General features: G+C 42.4%; 1 protein-coding gene across 16 annotated transcripts in view; it reads right to left on the minus strand.

Annotated features, from left to right (window-relative positions):
* The window catches only part of NFAT5 (nuclear factor of activated T cells 5), a 55446-nt gene continuing 37328 nt past the window's right edge, over nt 1-18118 (minus strand). For 8 of the 16 annotated variants that reach the window (XM_033158849.1, XM_033158844.1, XM_033158842.1 and 5 more), the window contains 9 exons: nt 15485-15657; nt 14303-14437; nt 14056-14108; nt 11565-11697; nt 11093-11170; nt 8915-9060; nt 5418-7842; nt 4393-4633; nt 1-3561 (listed from right to left, as the gene is read on the minus strand). In XM_033158849.1, the coding sequence (XP_033014740.1) occupies nt 4401-4633; nt 5418-7842; nt 8915-9060; nt 11093-11170; nt 11565-11697; nt 14056-14108; nt 14303-14437; nt 15485-15657 (3376 nt within the window). In that variant the 3' untranslated portion in view covers nt 1-3561; nt 4393-4400. The remainder of the gene's footprint in view (nt 3562-4392; nt 4634-5417; nt 7843-8914; nt 9061-11092; nt 11171-11564; nt 11698-14055; nt 14109-14302; nt 14438-15484; nt 15658-18118) is intronic. The other 8 variants (XM_033158840.1, XM_033158839.1, XM_033158848.1 and 5 more) reach the window with 8 other exon arrangements.

Consider the following 18118-nt stretch of genomic DNA (forward strand, 5'->3'; position numbering starts at 1 on the left):
TTTCCTAGGCATGTTTGTTTGGAGTGGTGCACAAGAGGAGGAGGGAAAGCAAGTCAGGGATGCCTGAAAGGACAGCTTTCTCTTGACCATTAATATTCAGGAAGGGGCCTTAAACCACAAGGGCTTTTACAGTTCTACAAAATCTGATTCCCAATGTGGCTTTATACCCTTTGTGGTGGAAAGGCTCAGTTGGATTCTTGTGGACTGATGCAGAGGAGAAAAAGGAATGGGGACATAGCTCCAAATGCCACGTGGGGATCAAGAACACACAGGAAACAAGATGCACCTTGCAAGGCTGCCGAGGTCCCATCTCCATGAAACTGGCTCTAGAATACATTTTGTAGGCTCTGCTACTGCAGGCCCCGTAAAACAAACAAAAAGGGTGTAGGAAAGATGCAGCACCAGCCAGCCACTGAGCAGACCTTTGTTCCAACTACATACTTTTTTGTAACCAAATCACATGTTTAAAATGTTGCACATTTAAATATTGACCTAAAATGGACCAAGAAAAAATAGAAATAAACCAACCCCAAAACCCATGTACATCACCGTTTTGAACAAAGCAGCAGCAGGAGCCCTTTTAACAAACAGAACGCAGATGCCTGCGTTGTATGGCTGGAGTAATCTGGGGAGAAGTGACAAGAGGCAGCTCTGAGCAGGAAACTTGGTTCAATAGAGGATTGGTCCCTGGTGACTTAACACTGTCCCCTGAGGACAGTCCTGATGCCACCGAAGTGTACAAGACACAGCAGCGTACAAGTCAACCTGCTCCTACTCAACCCTCTCCACACACTTCTTCCCCATAAAGCTCCTGCCATGGCCTGGGACCAAGTGCCTCTTCCGGAAGACACAGGCAGTCCCAGGCCCAACTGCAGGATCCCCAGAAGTGAAAGCAAAAGCCACTGGCTTGGTATATCCCTTTCTGCCTCCTCATTCATAGTTAGGCACATGGCTGCTCTTTCCCATCCTCAATAATCTTTCAGCAAATAAAAGAAACATAACATTGTAAGAGAAGCAAGCTCAATGCAGCTACAGACATCATGAAATGAGGAAAGAAGGTTCCAATTGTGAATTTGTAGTGTTGTTATAAATTAAAAAGCTAGCAATAAAATATTAGACATTAACCATGAGTGAAAAGCTGAATGGCTCGTGTCAAGAGACTCGCATGCAAAGGTGTCACCTCCGCAGTGAAGCTGCCCTCACAGCCAATCAGCACAGAGACTGCCTGATTAAATGAACGGCCAGAGATGAACCAATCACATTTGCTGCAAAAAGTACTCAAATACTTTGTGAAGACTTAACAACAACCCCCCTTCCCCTGGTTCCTAGATGCCATGTTGTGGGAAAACAGACAACAAAACTCACACATTTACCACAAAAATCTGTGGCAAAAAGAATATATGTGTGTGAATATATGTATATATATATATTTATATATATATTATTTATGCCAATGTACTCACTCAGTACAAATAGCAAAATAGTTTATCATTTTCTAAATACAAAATAGAGCTTTCCAAAAAAATGAAACACACATTAGATATAAACCATCCAAAACCTGAACGATTGAAAACTGTATTCAAAATTAAATGACCTAGAGCAGGTCTCTTTCTGAAAAGTTCTCTTCATATCGGCAAAATAGCCTGTACTACTGAAAACATAACTCAAGCCTCTCAAAGAGAGACGGACAAACAGAACGAATCACTGACTGCAAACATCAGAGACGGACTGGCATTTAACAGGACAACAACAATAACAAAAAACAAGCACAACTCTACATAGCTCAAAGTGGAGCACAAGTTAGAAAAAACACACAAGGGGTAGCCTAAAAAATCAGGTACAAGCAAAATTCTTCTCTACACAAAAGTAACAAAAATGAACACCAATGCTTACTAAAAAGCACAACTCCCCAATGCCAACAAGAGTCACACACGACAGCTGTTGGGTGACAGACACCACGTACAGCATTTGATGTGCAGGAGAGGAGGAGAGGAAAATAAAAATCCAGAAGAGGGAAACTGTAGCTATCCCTGGAGAGCACCTGAAATTGAGTTTGCCCCTTGGTGCTGACAGCACACAAGATCATCTGCCTTTTAAGCCAAAATGGATGCAAATTCATCAACAGCATTTGCATTTTGAAAGAGTGTCGTTACTTGTCTCATATGAGCTAAAGGAGCTATGTAAGAACTTAAGTAAAGCCTACTGTATCAGTTCAATGGCCCATCTAGTCCAGCATGATGTTCTTACAGTGGCCAACCAGATACCTACTTCACAAGCAGGACCTAGGTGCAATAGTACTCTGCCCACCTGCAATTCTCAGCAACTGGTATACAGAGGCACCCCTTCAAGGCCTGAGGGGAAGCTGCCACCCCCCATGTGAGATTAAATTTAAAACTTCAAACCCGCACAAATTAAAAAAGGGGTGGAGGAGCAGAAACCAGCATGCCCAAAAATATTCTCTCACCCCTCCTCTACAGACCAAGGAGGTATCAACCAGCTTGGTCATTCCAGCCCCACTGCAATGGACCTTCTGGTCTCCAAAAAACCTAATCAGATTTGTACAGGTGGCAGCATATTTCAAACAAGAGGAAAGAGACAGAAAAGGGATTAAGAGGAACAAAATTCAGCTTATGGCATATCAAGGCAGGACTCAAGAGGGGGTCTATTGCTCAGCATAGCAAACTGCCCCCTTGTGAAAGGGGAGATGGGCAGAGCACCAGATGCTCAGAGAAGTCCCTATTTGAGCAGCCAATCTTCCAGCCTCCCAGGAAGCTGTAGTCACATTCTTGGATATCACCCACTCCCCGCCCCTCATGGCTTTAGGAGACTCTCTGCCAGTATATGCCACCTTCCTAGGTGCTAATTCACAGCTTTCTCCATACTGCTATGAAGCTGACAGCAGCTTCCGTTTAAAAAAAGAGTCACTAATTCACACTGGTATGTTCAACACTTGGTAACTGCACCATTAAGCAATGACTGGCATGAGTGAAATGCACAATTGAGGACTGAACACTTGAATCACCTTCACCTCCCTCAAGCAACATTTTTCACTGGAAACCATTTACAGCTGCAAATCAAGTGACTGAGTCTTCAAGTGATGAGCACAAATGTGTGAATCAACCATTTGTATATCCCAGTTGTTTTAGGACACATATCCCTGTGTGCTTTGCAGCCTGTTCCAAGAGCTGTGAAGAAGAGCTGAAAGAGAGGAGCAGAGACAATCTCAGGTTCTTTCCTTGCCAAGCTGCAATGATAAATGAGCAGCTGCACTCTGCATCCCCACAGCTGGACTAGAGATGGGGGCAACTGTCCAAAGCAGAGCCACTTTTGCCTCTTCCAGCTTCAAGAAGTCTCTCTCTGATGCTCTCACTCAGCAGCCGTTTCTCATCAGGCTTAGCATGGGTACTCTTCCCAAGTGATGGTGAAGGCTACATTTCCCCTTGGGTCCAAGGCCGCACTTTGACACAGGAAATTTAACTCCAAACATCCTAAATTCCAGAGTCACAAGAACGAAAGTCTTGCAAATCTGCTTGTCCATTACAGGATTTCTGAAGTTACAAGCTAAAAGAACACACAAAGACAAAAGTTAAGAGTAGTAAGAGCCTTATTCTTTCCCCCTAAAGCACTCTAATTAAACAGCATCCAACAGTTGGTTATTTCCCTCTGTGCTGGTTACCAATGATGGCTTCTTTGAATGTAATATTACTACCACCCATTAGTGAAATCTGACTAGGGCTTGAATAGGGGATGTATACTATGGAGTTGGAATGTGAGAGAGCCCCTCCTAGCATTATGGCTTGGGGAGGGTCATGTGTTGCTGAGCTCTCTCTTGTAACTGCACCAGCAGCACAGAACTTGGTAGGATTTAACATCCTAAAATAATAAGATTTAATGCTTTTGTAAAGCAAGCTCCTAGAGCGCTAATGGCTGAAAGCATTGTTGCAGACAAGTGGATGACACTTTTATGTCTCAAGAGGCAGAGCAAGGATTCCAATCACTGCCAGTAGAAAAAGGATTGTGTAGAAGACCCTGTTTCCTTTGTATAATTTATTCAGGCCAGAAAAATAAGACTTTATTTCTGTGTGAAGTAAACACAGCTGACCATGCTGCCTTGGAACTGCATATTTCAGCCTTGAGCTGAAGTAAAGGCAAACAACCCCATATCCACCCTGGGATTTCTGAGTCATGGTAATCAAGTTCAGTGAGGCCACTGCAAGTGTCCTAAGGGCCAGGAGAATGAGGGCTGTGAAGCTCTATTTACTCTCAAGACAGGCACTAATTCTATTATCATTCTGGGGAAGCAGCAGAAAAGACAGACTTTTATCAGCTTCAAGAAATAAGCAGAGAACATGCTGGCTTGGCTACGGTCTTTGACTCCCATCTCCAACTCACCTGGATAGTTAGAAGGAGCCAGCCATGTTGTTGTTTCCCTGGTTTTGTAGAGACACTAGCAGGTCATCAATCTTCTTCATATTCTGATTGGTGGTCATGGCAGAAGACAGCTGGGGGCTTTCAGACATCTGCTGGGATAGCAGAGTTGTGACTGATGACTGTGCCTCACCCTGTGGCTGGCTTATTGTGATCATCTGATCTGACATTGAAGTGGGTCCAGATGTTAAGAGCTGGCCACAGTCTGTTGAGAAAGACAAGATTCATTCAGAGCACCATGCAAATTTATTGAGCAGTGAAAGGAAGCCTATTGCATTTCACATTGTACTGGCCTCATAAACATCTAGTGTCCCCACAGAGCTTCCGCCCCCCCCCCCAAGGCATTTAGGATCAGAGTGCTGGTATCCCAAGAAACCAATAGAAAGAAGTCAGACACTGACAGATGCACAAAGCTTCTCATACGAAGTTAACAGGCCCTTTGGTTAATTCTTCTTTGTCTATTTATATATAAAATCTATTGCATAGCTTGAGAGCTCTTCCCCACCATATTGTGTGCTGTGCTATGCTCTGAAAGCATGCAGATAGGTTTACAACAGCTCTGCCACAGTTACAGAATCTCTACTTCTGGGAAAATGCTACATAAATGCCACTGAGTGAACAAACAGAATTTGGATGCTTTTGTACACATTTATACACTTAGAATGGACTGATCACTGACTTTTATACTGGCTGAGCCTGATGGGGGGAGTTGGAGTCCAACTACATCTGGAGGACCACAAGTTCCCAATCCTTGCTTTAGACTGTAAGCAGTCTACCGGTATGTCAAAATTGTTGTTAACACTGTAGTGTGTTCCCAGATTATATTGGCTTTACAAAGAAAGTCATAATTCAACATAATTTTAGATACAGTTTTTCACAGCTCAGTCTGCGCAGATGTGGCCTCCAACATTCTGGCATGACACAAGCTTCACAAAGGGAAGAAAGCACTAAAATTTCGCCAATGACAATCCTGGATACTCTGTACTTACTATCTTGGATGCCAAACAGGAATATTCCAGAGGTCTGCCGAGATGAAGCTGAGGAATTCTGCAGCTGGTTCATGGAACCACTTCCAGGTGTGTTATGGAACAAAGCAGCCTGCTGCTGCTGCTGCTGCTGCTGCGGGGGTGAAGAAGCTCCCTGGATGCCAGCCATACTGTTTGGTGCAGAGTAGAGGGGGGGCTGCTGCAACTCTTGCTGGTTCATGCTGTTCTGCAAGGCAGACATGGAAGTCGATGATATGAAGAGGGTGACAGGCTGCTCCTGAGAGCTGGAGGATCCTTGGACTAGCTGGATCTGGGGCGAGTTGTGGAATAAGGCATGCTGCTGCTGTGACTCAGCTTGATTAGAGCCTGGGCTCTGGTTCTGAAACTGCATGGGTTGCTGATCCTGATTCATTGGTGCCATGCTGCTTTGTGGGTGGAAGAGAGACTGGCTTTGTTGTTGTTGTTGTTGCTGCTGCTGCTCCTGGCTAGCCATTGGGTTAGGGTTTGGGTTGTACATCATGTTCTGCTTCTGGGATGTCATAGGGCCCATGGAATTCTGATTGCTGAACCTCAAATTCTGCTGCTGCTGCTGCTGCTCTTGGGAGGGTGTGCTGTTCTGAAGAGCCACCATAGAATGCTGTGGTTGGAACATGGCTCCTTGCTGGTTTGGGGGCACCTGTGATTGGAACATGCTCTGCTGCTGTTGCTGGGACTGCTCTTGAGCAAGCATAGGGCTCTGGAGGTGTGAGAGCTGAGCCTGCTGCTGCTGGAATGTCGACTGCTGCTCAGCATTGGCAGATGTCTGCAGTGGAGAAATGGAATTCTGTGTGGCAAAGAAGGGCATCTGTTCTTCCTGTGCAACTGAACTCTGGGGAAGGAATAGGTTGCTTGCCTGCTGGTCCTGAACCACACCCATGGGACTCTGGGAGTGGAACATTGGAGGCTGCAGCTGCTCTGAGGAAGAGGCAGAGCTCTGGCTGTGGAAGAGAGCACTTTGGGTCTCCTGCGAGATGTTCTGAGCATCCCCAATAGGGCTCTGTGAGTGAAAAAGCTGAGCCTGTGAATGGGGAGCCTGCTGCAAGAAGCTTCCAGCCTGGAGAGACATCAACTCCCCACTCTGCTGAAAGAGGCTCCCGGTTTGCTGCTGTTGCTGCTGCTGCGTTCCATTGTCCTGAACAGCCATCATGCTTTCTGAGGAAGAGAAGAGGCTGACCTGTGCCTGATTCTCCCCGCTGTGCTGCATTTGAACCATAGCTTGAAATACATTGCTCTGCATCTGTTTGGTCTGACCTGGAGCTTCGTCACCTTCGGCAGAGCCAGAAGACTGAAACATGGAAGGGCCGTTGGCAGGCACCACCTGCTGCTGCTGCTGCTGCGATGGAGTACCAGCTTCATTACCAGAAACTCTGGTGGGTGAGAATAGCTCGCACTGCATCTGTATGTCTTCATTTGTTGTCAGTGCACCTATCAGGTGAGAAGTTTGTTGGTATACGGGGGACTGCTGGATGTTTCTATTTCCCGAAGAGGAGGTTGAGAACATGTCGGACTGCATCTGACTTGCTGCCTGGCAGAGGCCTTGCTGAATCTCAATCACCATAGCTGCAGAAGTCTCCATTGCTTGCTGCTGCTGTTGCTGTTGCTGCTGCTGCTGCTGCTGCTGCTGTTGCTGCTGCTGCTGGCTGGACAAAGAACTTTCAGGTTGTGGATGGACATTCTCACTTCTCCCGGAGAGAAGGTCCTCAGCCCTTGAATGGACAGTGTCAGAGGAGGAAAACATCCCTTGGCTGACTCCATTTTGGATCTGGCTAACCTGCTGAAAAATCTCTACATTGATTTGCTCTTGAACATCCTCATTATCAGACCCAGAGAACAAGACAGAGGACAGCTGCTGCTGGGCTTCCAGGACCTGCTGGACCAAATCTACACTTCCACTGTTGCTGCTGGCAGTGCTAGACTGAAAGTTCCCTGCTTGCAGTTGCTGTATTGTGTTCTGCAGCTGGCTCACACTGCTGGCCGATGAGAAAAGGCTTGACGACATCTGCTGCTGCAACACTTGTGCAGATTCCTGGAGTGGTGATTGCTGCTGGGACGCCTCTGTCAACTGAGACAAAGTCATGACTGCACTGTCTGGTTGCAACACCTCTCTCGGCTGGGACTCCCTGGTGGGGAACTGGGATGCCTGCTGCAACAAGGTGTCACTGTTTTGCAGCTGATTTGGACCAGAACCTGCAGGGAAGCTGCCAGACTGGGCAAGGTCCTGTGCCTGGAGGGAGGGCATTGCCTCTGGAGTATATACCTTTGGCTGCAGCTGCTGATTTTCACCCTCTGGTGCTAAGTGAGAAGCAGAAGAGGAGAAAGTGCCATTGCCCAATATACTGGACATGTTGGTTTCCAATGTGGCTTGGGGTGGCCCAACTATACTTGTTGCCTGAGGGGTAAAGCACACAGTAATAAGACAGCACAATCATAAGCTTGCATGGTGCCTCAATGAAACAACACTCTGAAAACTGATTAACATTTAAACCACACCAACTGCAACACTGGATCCCTATCCCATTAGGGCATGTTGAATTTTTCAACTTTCAAATTACAAAAATGAGGGGTGCTAAAAGTTGTAATATGACCTGGAAATTTTAAAGATATTTTGATTAAATTAATATAATTTAGTTTTACTTGGCAAATAACTACACAAAATATTGACCTTTTATGTTTTTGTACAACTCCAATAATTTTAAACTTTTCTTATTTTAAAAAATATGTAAAAATGTGTGTGAAATTGAATATCATTAAAAATGATTGCCAAGTACTTGCAGTTATATATGACCCCGCATAACAGACAATTCAAAAAGCACAAGCAGCAAGAAGGTGGCTTACTAAATATAAGCAGAGAAGTAAGCAGGATGCTTCAATACCATCAAATGAAATAATTTTTTTGGCTGATGGAAATGAAGATTAGCTGATGCCCAAGGTGGAAATGGTGGAAGTTATGAATTTACAATAGAAAATCAAGCACACCTTCCACTTTGAATAAAAAGACAGAGTACAACACATTAGAAATAAATAATTATGCTATGCAGTGCATTAGATATGCTGTTGGCCAGCTCACCACAGCTCACCACAGACTTGTAGTTGATCATAATAAAATCAAGAGAGCCCAAGAAAAAGTTATCAAATCCCTGAATCAGGAATCTGATTATCTTTGTCAGAAAGGGTGAAATTGACTGGTTCAACATCAAAGTAAAGCACTTGATGGAAGACCCACACCACATCTTGTTTCAGCTGCAACAAGTTAGGCTGCAAAAGAAGGCTGTGGTGGATGCTGTTTTACCAACCATTCAGCACTCAGCATGGTATACATTTAGCAAAATGATAATCCAGACACTCTTGGGCTCAGATAGCAGTGGGAAGAAGAAAGCTGGTGTCTGAAAGATCATTAACTTGAGGGGTAGACATGATCTTTCAATAAAAGTTTTGTCAAATCTCTCTATGCCCCCACTTACCTTAAAGACTGGAGGAGCCCTTTTTTCAGCTGTAAGTGTCATGGGAGCAGACTCTTCACTCTTGATCACACTGTTTGGCCTGAGTGGCGTTATCAAGGCACTGGGAAGAATATTTACCTTGTCCAGGTTACAGCCACTGGTGTTAACTGCAGCAGAGAACAAATACAGTCTTACTGGTGTCCTGAAGGACAGCCACAGGGGCTGAGAATAAGAGAAGGAGTGGTTGCTAGGGCTACCCCTCCACTCTCCAGAAATTAGGTTGTAAAGAGCAACAAACATCTGAATACATAGCACTGCCACAAAAAGGGTATTACACCTGGTAAAATAAGTCCCTGTATGACAAGAACTATATTAGTATGCTACAACAAATACAAAGCCATGTGGCAACTCACATTTGACAAAGCCCATTATTCCATAGTAAGTGTGTTCATCTTTAAGATGCCACAAGATTGTTTTGTGAATAATTTGATGGAAAGAGTAATCTTGATGCTTTCAGCTCTCCTTACCAAACAGGGACCTAGGAAGTTGCTTTATATAGAGTGAGACCATTAGTCTATCTACAGTACTTTAGCTTTACCAATGGCTCTCCAGGGTTTCAGACAGTAAACTTTCCAAGTGCTACCTAGAGATGACAAGGATTGAAAATGGGACCTTCTGTATACAAATCAGATGGTCTACCACTGAGTGACAGCCCATCTTCTGAAGAGTCATAAACTTGTTATTACAGGAAAAATCACCCTGATCTCTGATGTCCATCCATTTGCAAGCCACCAAGTTTCCTCCATTCTATTCTATCAAATTGCATCAGCTCTTGCCAGAACACATCAAATGTTCAACTCCTTGCTTATATTAAGGGTTGTAAGTAAAGGTGAAAGTAGTAAAATAAGGGCATGAAGGAAATAGCAGTAATTTGCAAGTGTCTTTTATCAGCTGAAGAATAGTTTTCTATGGAAATAATCCAACCAACAACTTGTACAAGCCTGCAAGTCATGAGCCAGTTGTTTGAGCCCAACGGCATCAGCATTTCACTGTGACTGATGAAGCATATGTAATTAACTGCAAGAATTCCAGGCTGATACAAGGAAAAGAGAAGGGATGAATTGGGATCAAAAACATAATCCTGCACACAGGAAACTGGATGAAATATTTGACACAAAGCATAATAAACAAACTGTAAGTACAACACTGCCACATTTATCATCACACACTTCATGTAGGCCAAGTCACACAATTATACTGGTCAATACATAAATTAGTTCTGGAGAAAGAACAAATATGGTACACACACAACTAGCCGAATGAGAAACACTCAAATGCAAAATTGAAGCCAAGATTGGAGAAGTGTTATAAATTCAATTGTAGCTGCTCTGCATGCAGGTCCCAGGTGTAAACCCCACCATCTTGGTAGGACTGGGAAAGAATCCCGTCTGTGACTCTGAAAAACTGCTGCCAATCAATGTAGACATTGCTGAGCTAAATCGACAAATAATCAGCGAATGTATGAGAACATCTCCTGTTCCTAGTGAGTTTGAAACATTCCAGAACAGCTATGCTGAATCTTTTCCAGCTGCAGCCCTGGAAGCCTGACAAACTCATGACCTTACTATTTATGCTGCTTTGCTTCAAAAACACGTGCTCTTGAGCAGCTTCTGAAACTTAATTAGCTACAGCAAACAATTCACTTAGTAAGAGCACACAAACCAACAGGGCCTGCCACTATAGTACACACAAAGTAGTAAAGACAACTGCAAAGCAAGTACTATGAATAATTTATTCTATATTTTTATTTGAGTGGTGAGCTTTGCATTAGCAATAAAACTCTTATGTCAGCATTGTCATGAAACAGTTTAGCAAGTTATCTACACTAACTTCATGTTTAGTCAGGACTTTTAACCACTTGTGGAATTAATAAGTATTAGAAACAGCAAGATGTACTAGAGTAATTGCAAGATTAAAGTCCCAGCATATACCACTGTCTCTGTGACCAGGAGTCTTAGGCTGCAATCATATGCACACTTACTTAAGAGTAAGCCCCACTGAGCTCAAAGTGATTTACTTCTGAGTTGACATGCAAAGGACTACACTCTTAATCTGTGATCACAATCTCTGAAAGGTCTGCAGAAAACTGGTGTAAGTTATAACTCAAAGAGATTAATAGCACTGCTAAGAATTAGATACCTTTGATAGCATCATCAAAAGAGCAAGGCTGGGTTGGACTGGGTATTTCTTGCTTCACGTTCACATTCAGAGTACCAGCTGCAAATGCAAAAGACACTGCTGACTTTCAGAACAGATGTAAAGCAAAGTGTTCCCCCGTAAGGTGAAAGGTACATTTTAAAAGTTTATCTCTATTTTCATGTGCACAGTGGCAGGGGAGACCTTAATTCAGGTCTTTGTAATACGGTGTAGCCCCAAAATCATCTTCCTCCCATAAACCCTTCAAGCTTCAGAGAGACAGGCTCTCTTCAAAGAATGAGAGCAAGTCCCTGGTGTGCAGCTATCAGGTCAAGTAGTGCAAGAGGTGTTGCCCACCCAACAGTCTCGCTTTCTTCCTCAGCCTCTTCCAAAGATATAACAATTAAATACAAGAAAAACTGTGCAGAAGTATTTGCCAAGGGCCATCTCTACAGCTTCATCATTTTCAACATACATGTATCAGGAGTGTAAGTAAATGGCTGTATGTCATGTGATCTTCCAGCATTGGTCACCACATAGATCCCCACAGAAACTGGAGCAGTTATTTGCTGGTCATGATATGGTGGCACCTTCACAATTAGATGGTTCTGAATCCAAAAAAGAAGTTTGTTAGAGCAGACACCTTACCAACTTATATCTTCACAGACTAACACTATAAGACCTAATCGTAAGAAGTAAAGATTGCATTGGAGGTACCAAGGATCTGCTGAGTAATCTACCCAGCTACTAATTGTAAAGCTGAATCTCTTGAACATACCTATCAGTGGTGAGAGCACACAGGAGAAAAATCTTTACTCAACATAATCTTCCTATCTCTACTACTACAATCTTCTTAATTTCAGAAAACCTGCACATAAACAGCAACTCACAGTTTTCTTGTTTTGCTTTGCTATAGCTTCCCCTGCTCTTCCACCAGCCCACCCACCAACATGCCAGTCAGGGACTTAGGATGTGCAGTGGCAGCAATGAAAAAACTACAGGGAGGTGGTTTTGAGGTTCCGCAGCAACTAGTAGTATTCAGAAGCAGACCAGAGGTAGTATGTAGCCACCAATAACCTTATTCTCCATTAATTTGTCTAGCCTCCTTTTAAAGCTGTCAAAGCTGACAGCCATTACCACATCTTGTGATATGAAATTCTATAGATAACGATGCTGGGGATGGGGAGGCAGACAAAATACCCAGCAGTTTATCTGCATTATTTGTGACTAAATCTGAAATAATTTCCTCACCCAATAGAAACCTAAACTCAACTTATGATCCATGATAACAGGTTATAAAATTAAATCATAGCCAGAAATATTGGGAACTAATATTTCTGTTTTTAAGTAGTAAATAGCATATGACATGTATGCAAAATAGAAAAGTAATGATATCTTTATTTGGGTACTTTATCATCACAAAATCTTATAGAAATAATTAATAGTAACTTGGACTGTTTGGTCCTGGTAGCTAGTGATGATGGGAGTTGTAGTCAAACAACATCTGGGGACCCAAGGTTAAGAAAGGTTGCTCTAGATATTTTTCCACTGTCAACTGTTTTTACCCTAGATTCTTAAAAACATCATCACCACCTTGCTGGATCAGACATTGACCCAACTAGTCCAGCAGCCTGTTCTCACAGTGGCCAGTCAGATGCCTCCATGGGAAGCAGGGCATGAGCACGACAGACATGTTATATGGTTACCTTTTTTTAAAAAAAAGTTTCAACAATTTTATTTTTGTTTTTAATTAATGATGGTATTATGTATATTTGTTTTTATTGGTCTGTGGATATTAACCATGCTTTATATATAATTTTATTTGTATACAACCTGGAAAAATCTTTGATCAAGCAATTTGTATATTTTCTAACTAAATAAAATAAACAGTACTCTCACCAACCACCTTCTCCAGCAACTGGTAGTCAAGAGGCATGCTACCTCTGATAGTGGAAGAAGTAAACAGCCATCATAGGTAGTACCCATTGATAGGCTTATCCTCCATTAATTCAAGAAATGATCATCACCAAATCATTTTGAACCCATAAAGTAGCATTGTAAAAGGAGAGAAGATATTAAGATTCTAACTTTACGGATTCAAAATGTTTTGGTGACAGTAACATTTCTTGAAGGAAAATACAATTAATGCATATTTAACTCTAGTGCAACAATGGATTTGGGTTTGGATTCCCATCATTAGAAGACTAGAAGAGAGTTAACCATTATTTATGGCAGTCCTTATTGTAGCTGCACAAAAGCCAATTTTTGATCATTCTAGTTCCAAAATGAGGGTCAGCACACCTAGAAGAGGAATGAATGATTGCTGCTTGCAAAGGAACCTTTGCTGTTCTGTATCTCACAAGCAGGGCAGAGGTGGGAAGTGGAGAAAAAAATGACACAAAGACTGAAGTCATTATTGCCCTGATAAACAGAACAAGTATAGTGCTCACTCACATAATCTCTATGCTTAAAGGCTACAATGGCTACCACTACATGAAAGAGAAGAGACTGCTTAGGTTGTGAAAAAATGTGAAATGTACCAGTCTTGCAACTCAGGTTTAAGGAGTAGGGAGTAAGAGAAGGAATGACAACTGAGCACTGCAACAGGATAAAAAACAGGTAACTTTGTGCAAACTATTTGTACACACACAAAAAGGTGACCCAGCCAGATACTATTTATGTCAAAATATCTGTCGATGAAGATTGATCCAGTCTGTTGGTCATATGATTGTTTGACAAAAAATTAAGCCACCTGAAGTCAGCTTTTGTAGCAAATTTACCTTTTTAAACTTGGGCATAAAGTGCTTGGAACTCATATTTCAACTTTCTAAATCCTCCCTTCCAAGTGTATGAAAAGAGGAAAAATTATTTAGCAATTCCTCAGGCATAAATGAACAACTGTATCCCAACTATGAACAAGGAAGATTTTACATCTGGGTTTCTGTGCATTTTTAAAAAGCATGTACCTGATGAAACAGCTCCATGTCAATTTCTGCTTCCCCTTTCCAAGAGTTTTCATCTGTTTGAAAGCAAAAGAGAGTAGAATTACTGCACAAGCTTAGCTAAGTTTGTTTATTGTCAGGGAAGCTGGCCACAGGAACCACCTACCTCCTTGGCTACCTGCAGAGGCAGTCGTTAGCCCAACTCAATCCACAATGGTCTTCCCACCCCTCACCTCCATTCTCAGCCTGAGTATGTATGTATGGTTCTCACCAGACATATTCTCTTGAAAGATCACTTTTGTTCCCTTCAGAAAGTTCTTGCCAATTAAAAAGACTTCCTCTTCTCCCTTCACAGAACAACTGTGCAGGCTTTTCTTTAGAATCTCTGGTACACCAGCTGGCTGAGCTACAAATTGAAAAAGAGAAGGGATATTTATTATATACACCCCACACACACCTGCAACTTAAAGCCAAAATGGGCTTCTAAGTGGTTTAACTGACAATGTGCAAAAAGTTGGCATCATCCCCCAAGGTCTCACCCTGGAACTGGTCATTTGGCTTGCACGGCATATAGGAAAGCAGAAGTTACAGAGATTCTGCTTGGGTGTAGCAAAGCACGCCCATCCTTTAATTCATCAGAGAAAAGCACAGCACAACTCTCCTAGGAATTGGCACATGACTGTAGTCTACTAGAATGTGCTCATCATAGCATTTCCCCGCTAGGTAACAATGAAGAAAAATAACACTGGTTTTCTCTTTTATAAATGAGCTAGTGCAAGGAGTTTCAAAAATCAACCAACTGTCATATACAACATCTTAGAGGCCTTTAAAATTTGTCTCACAACAAGGTCCATAACAATTGGCTGGACATGTACATACAGTCTTCAGCGAGTTTCCAAATACAAATAAGCTCTATATCAATATTACACAAAAATTAGTCATTTTGCTCAGATGCAAAAAGTTGGCATTTTAAACACAACTGTACAGTTTTAAGCCTCAAGCCAGCAACAAATAATTCAAACCACAGAAGCAGGCTATCTCAGGCTAGGAACAGTAATTTTTCTTTGCCGAAGTCCTGTGATATATGCCACACTCCTATTCCAACCATGTGCACTTCTTGGTGACTGGCAGGGCACACTGTTAATTTGGATGTAGGCCAGAACCCGTACACCCAAGTTTTGGTTAACACTGAAAATAGATCAATGATGGATCCAATTAGATATGCTATAAGCCTACACAGAAAAAATTAATTTCATTTAAAGCAGCATGAGGACTCCTAGCAGCACAGACACATATGAAAACTAAGTTTAAGGTCTAGGCAATTTATTTGGTTTATTTGGGTTGTTCATTCTATTTTGTTATTAAAGCAGAAACTGAAATGCAGGGCAACTGAATAAACAGGGGAACCAAAGTCCCAGCAAGATGGGCCTCAGAGTTTGACTTTACAACTTACTGCACAGAATTGGTGAGGACGGCGTCTGCAGGGTCAGAATGGAACCATCCTTCCGAGTGATGTTAACACGGAACACTAGCCTGGCCCGAGTGCTTTTTTTCTTGGAGCCAGCGATGCCTATTCGAGCTTCAACATCTGCATTCCTCAGTTTCAGTATTCCAACACAGTCCACCCTAGTAACACAAGATTAAAGTTACCTACCCAACTTGGTTTCAAAGAGGCCACTTGAAGTTTTGCCAACGTAAGGAAAACAGCAAGCTTCCTAGGTCTCCAGGCACATGGATATTTAACCCCAAGCCAGAGTTGCCCATATGAACACTACAGCTGCATGTGCCTCTACAGTTGCAAAGATGATGGAAGCAGCCACAAAAAGCTCCCTCACCTCCAAGCTCTGCAGCAACAGCTACTGTCAAAAGAGCAAGCATTAAATCGGAGAGGGGTGTGTGCTAATACCTCTGCTAAGGCAAACAGTCACTTGCTGGCCTTGGGAAATTCATTTCAGCCTCTCTCCACCTCCCCCATAAAAAGGGGACATAGCAGCTTGCCTAATGGTTTGTTAAGAGGCTGGCAAGCAATCACTTTGCATGTTATTCAAGGTAGATAAAATGTTCTTTTAAATGTGTTTATGAGAAGGGGGGTGTTGTTTTTTTGTTTTTATTATGTATTTTGTGTTCTCAATTTCTATTTTTATGCTGTGAACCGCTGTGATCTTCGGCTGAAGGGTGATGTACATTTTTTTAAAAAAAATAAAAATATTGATCTTAACTACGGAAGTGTGAAATCCAAAAGAGGCTGCTTTAGGCAAAGTTTATTTGGCTTCCATGCAATGTGCCTCTAACAAAGAACAGCTGCAGGTGGGTTCTTAAACCTATACACAAATTTCTTTGGTACAATAGTTTGAAAATAGAAATAAGTTTAAGCTTTGTCATGCAACTGGCAGAAATACAAACAAGAGCCATGACCCAAGAATCCTCAACAATGGCCAAAATAAGCAATACTTCCAAAATATCTTTTTCAGAAACTAAAATAACCACCTAAATTCTACCCCCCCAATAACATTTATTATAAAATACATTCATCCTAAATATTCAGAGAGAGTTGGTTAATGCATTCAAATATACCAGAGGGGAAAATAGCATCTTTAGTGAAAAGCAAAAGATGGCAGTAGCACTTCAGATTCAGCTGAGGCATCAGTAGCTCACAGATCAGATTTGGTGGCAGACAAGGAAGAGCAATGAATCTGGATAACCCAATTATGCTGGCTGGCTGAGTGCTCATCACTAGAGCAACCAGTCACTATTCTGAGACTCTTTTGCATCTCTCGCTTGCATAAAGCAAACAGAGAAAACAATGAGCTAAGAAATCAGTTCATCAATGAAGTGAAAAACTTTTTCAATTCAAATTATTCTCTATGGTTCCCAGAATATCCATTCTGCATTTTCCCCACCCAACTCCGCCACCCAGTAAGGAGAAAGATGGCCGCAGAAATTTTATTTCAAATGTTGTAGAGGGAAGTACAAAGCTGCTGTACTTCTTATTCACCAGATACTTGAAAAAATTCAAGCTATACAGTACTATGACGCTGATATTATTATTAATAATATTTATTAGTCACTTTACTCATAAAAATGGCTCAAAGTGACTTAAGAACATGAACAGAAATACTAAAACCAATGAAAATAATCACATATCAATAAAAAACCCTCTATACAAATAAAAGACAGGTGTAGATCCTGCCCCCCACCCACAAGAGGCCAGAAATATTTAAAAACCCTTTAAACTAAGGGCCAGAAGCCCAAGCAAAAGGGGGGGGGGTGCTTTGTGCTGATATATGAATAGAAATGGACAAATTCTTTGTGTTACCTGCCTCTAGTCTATGGGCGACAGCAGCTATGTCAAAATAAACATACAAAATAAACTGTATGTTTATTCATTGATACTGCCCCCCATCCAGCCCTACCGATGATCAAAGCAGGAAATGGCAAATCTTTAACTTACTGGTCTTCACAAAAAGGCTTGTGTAAGGTCTCAATTCTTCCCACTTCAGACAATTCAACAGATGAGGCCTAGCTCAAAACCAGCTACATGGACCAACAGGTGAAGAATGATCTGGTCTCTTCTTAGTACACTATTATATTCCATTACTAGACCATAAAAAGGTAGACCATAAAAAGGTAAAGGGACCCCTGACCATTAGGTCCAGTCGTGTCCGACTCTGGGGTTGCGGCGCTCATCTCGCATTACTGGCCGAGGGAGCCGGCGTACAGCTTCCGGGACATGTGGTCAGCATGACTAAGCTGCTGCTGGCAAACCAGAGCAGCACATGGAAACGCCGTTTAACTTCCCGCCGGAGCGGTACCCATTTATCTACTTGCACTTTTGAAGTGCTTTTGAACTGCTAGGTGGGCAGGAGCTGGGACCGAGCAACGGGAGCTCTCCCCGTCGCGGGGATTCAAACCGCCGACCTTCTGATCACCAAGCCCTAGGCTCTGTGGTTTAACCCACAGCGCCACCATAGTAGTTTTTAAATTAAAAGGTTGATCCATTTTAGGGAGGCAGTCAAAATCCAGATCCCATTACGGAAGTTGAGACTGACCAAGTCACAATACAAAACTTCCAAGTGCACACACATAA

This window comes from Lacerta agilis, chromosome 8 (assembly GCF_009819535.1).
Source record: "Lacerta agilis isolate rLacAgi1 chromosome 8, rLacAgi1.pri, whole genome shotgun sequence".
In the NCBI taxonomy this organism is placed as follows: domain Eukaryota; kingdom Metazoa; phylum Chordata; class Lepidosauria; order Squamata; family Lacertidae; genus Lacerta; species Lacerta agilis.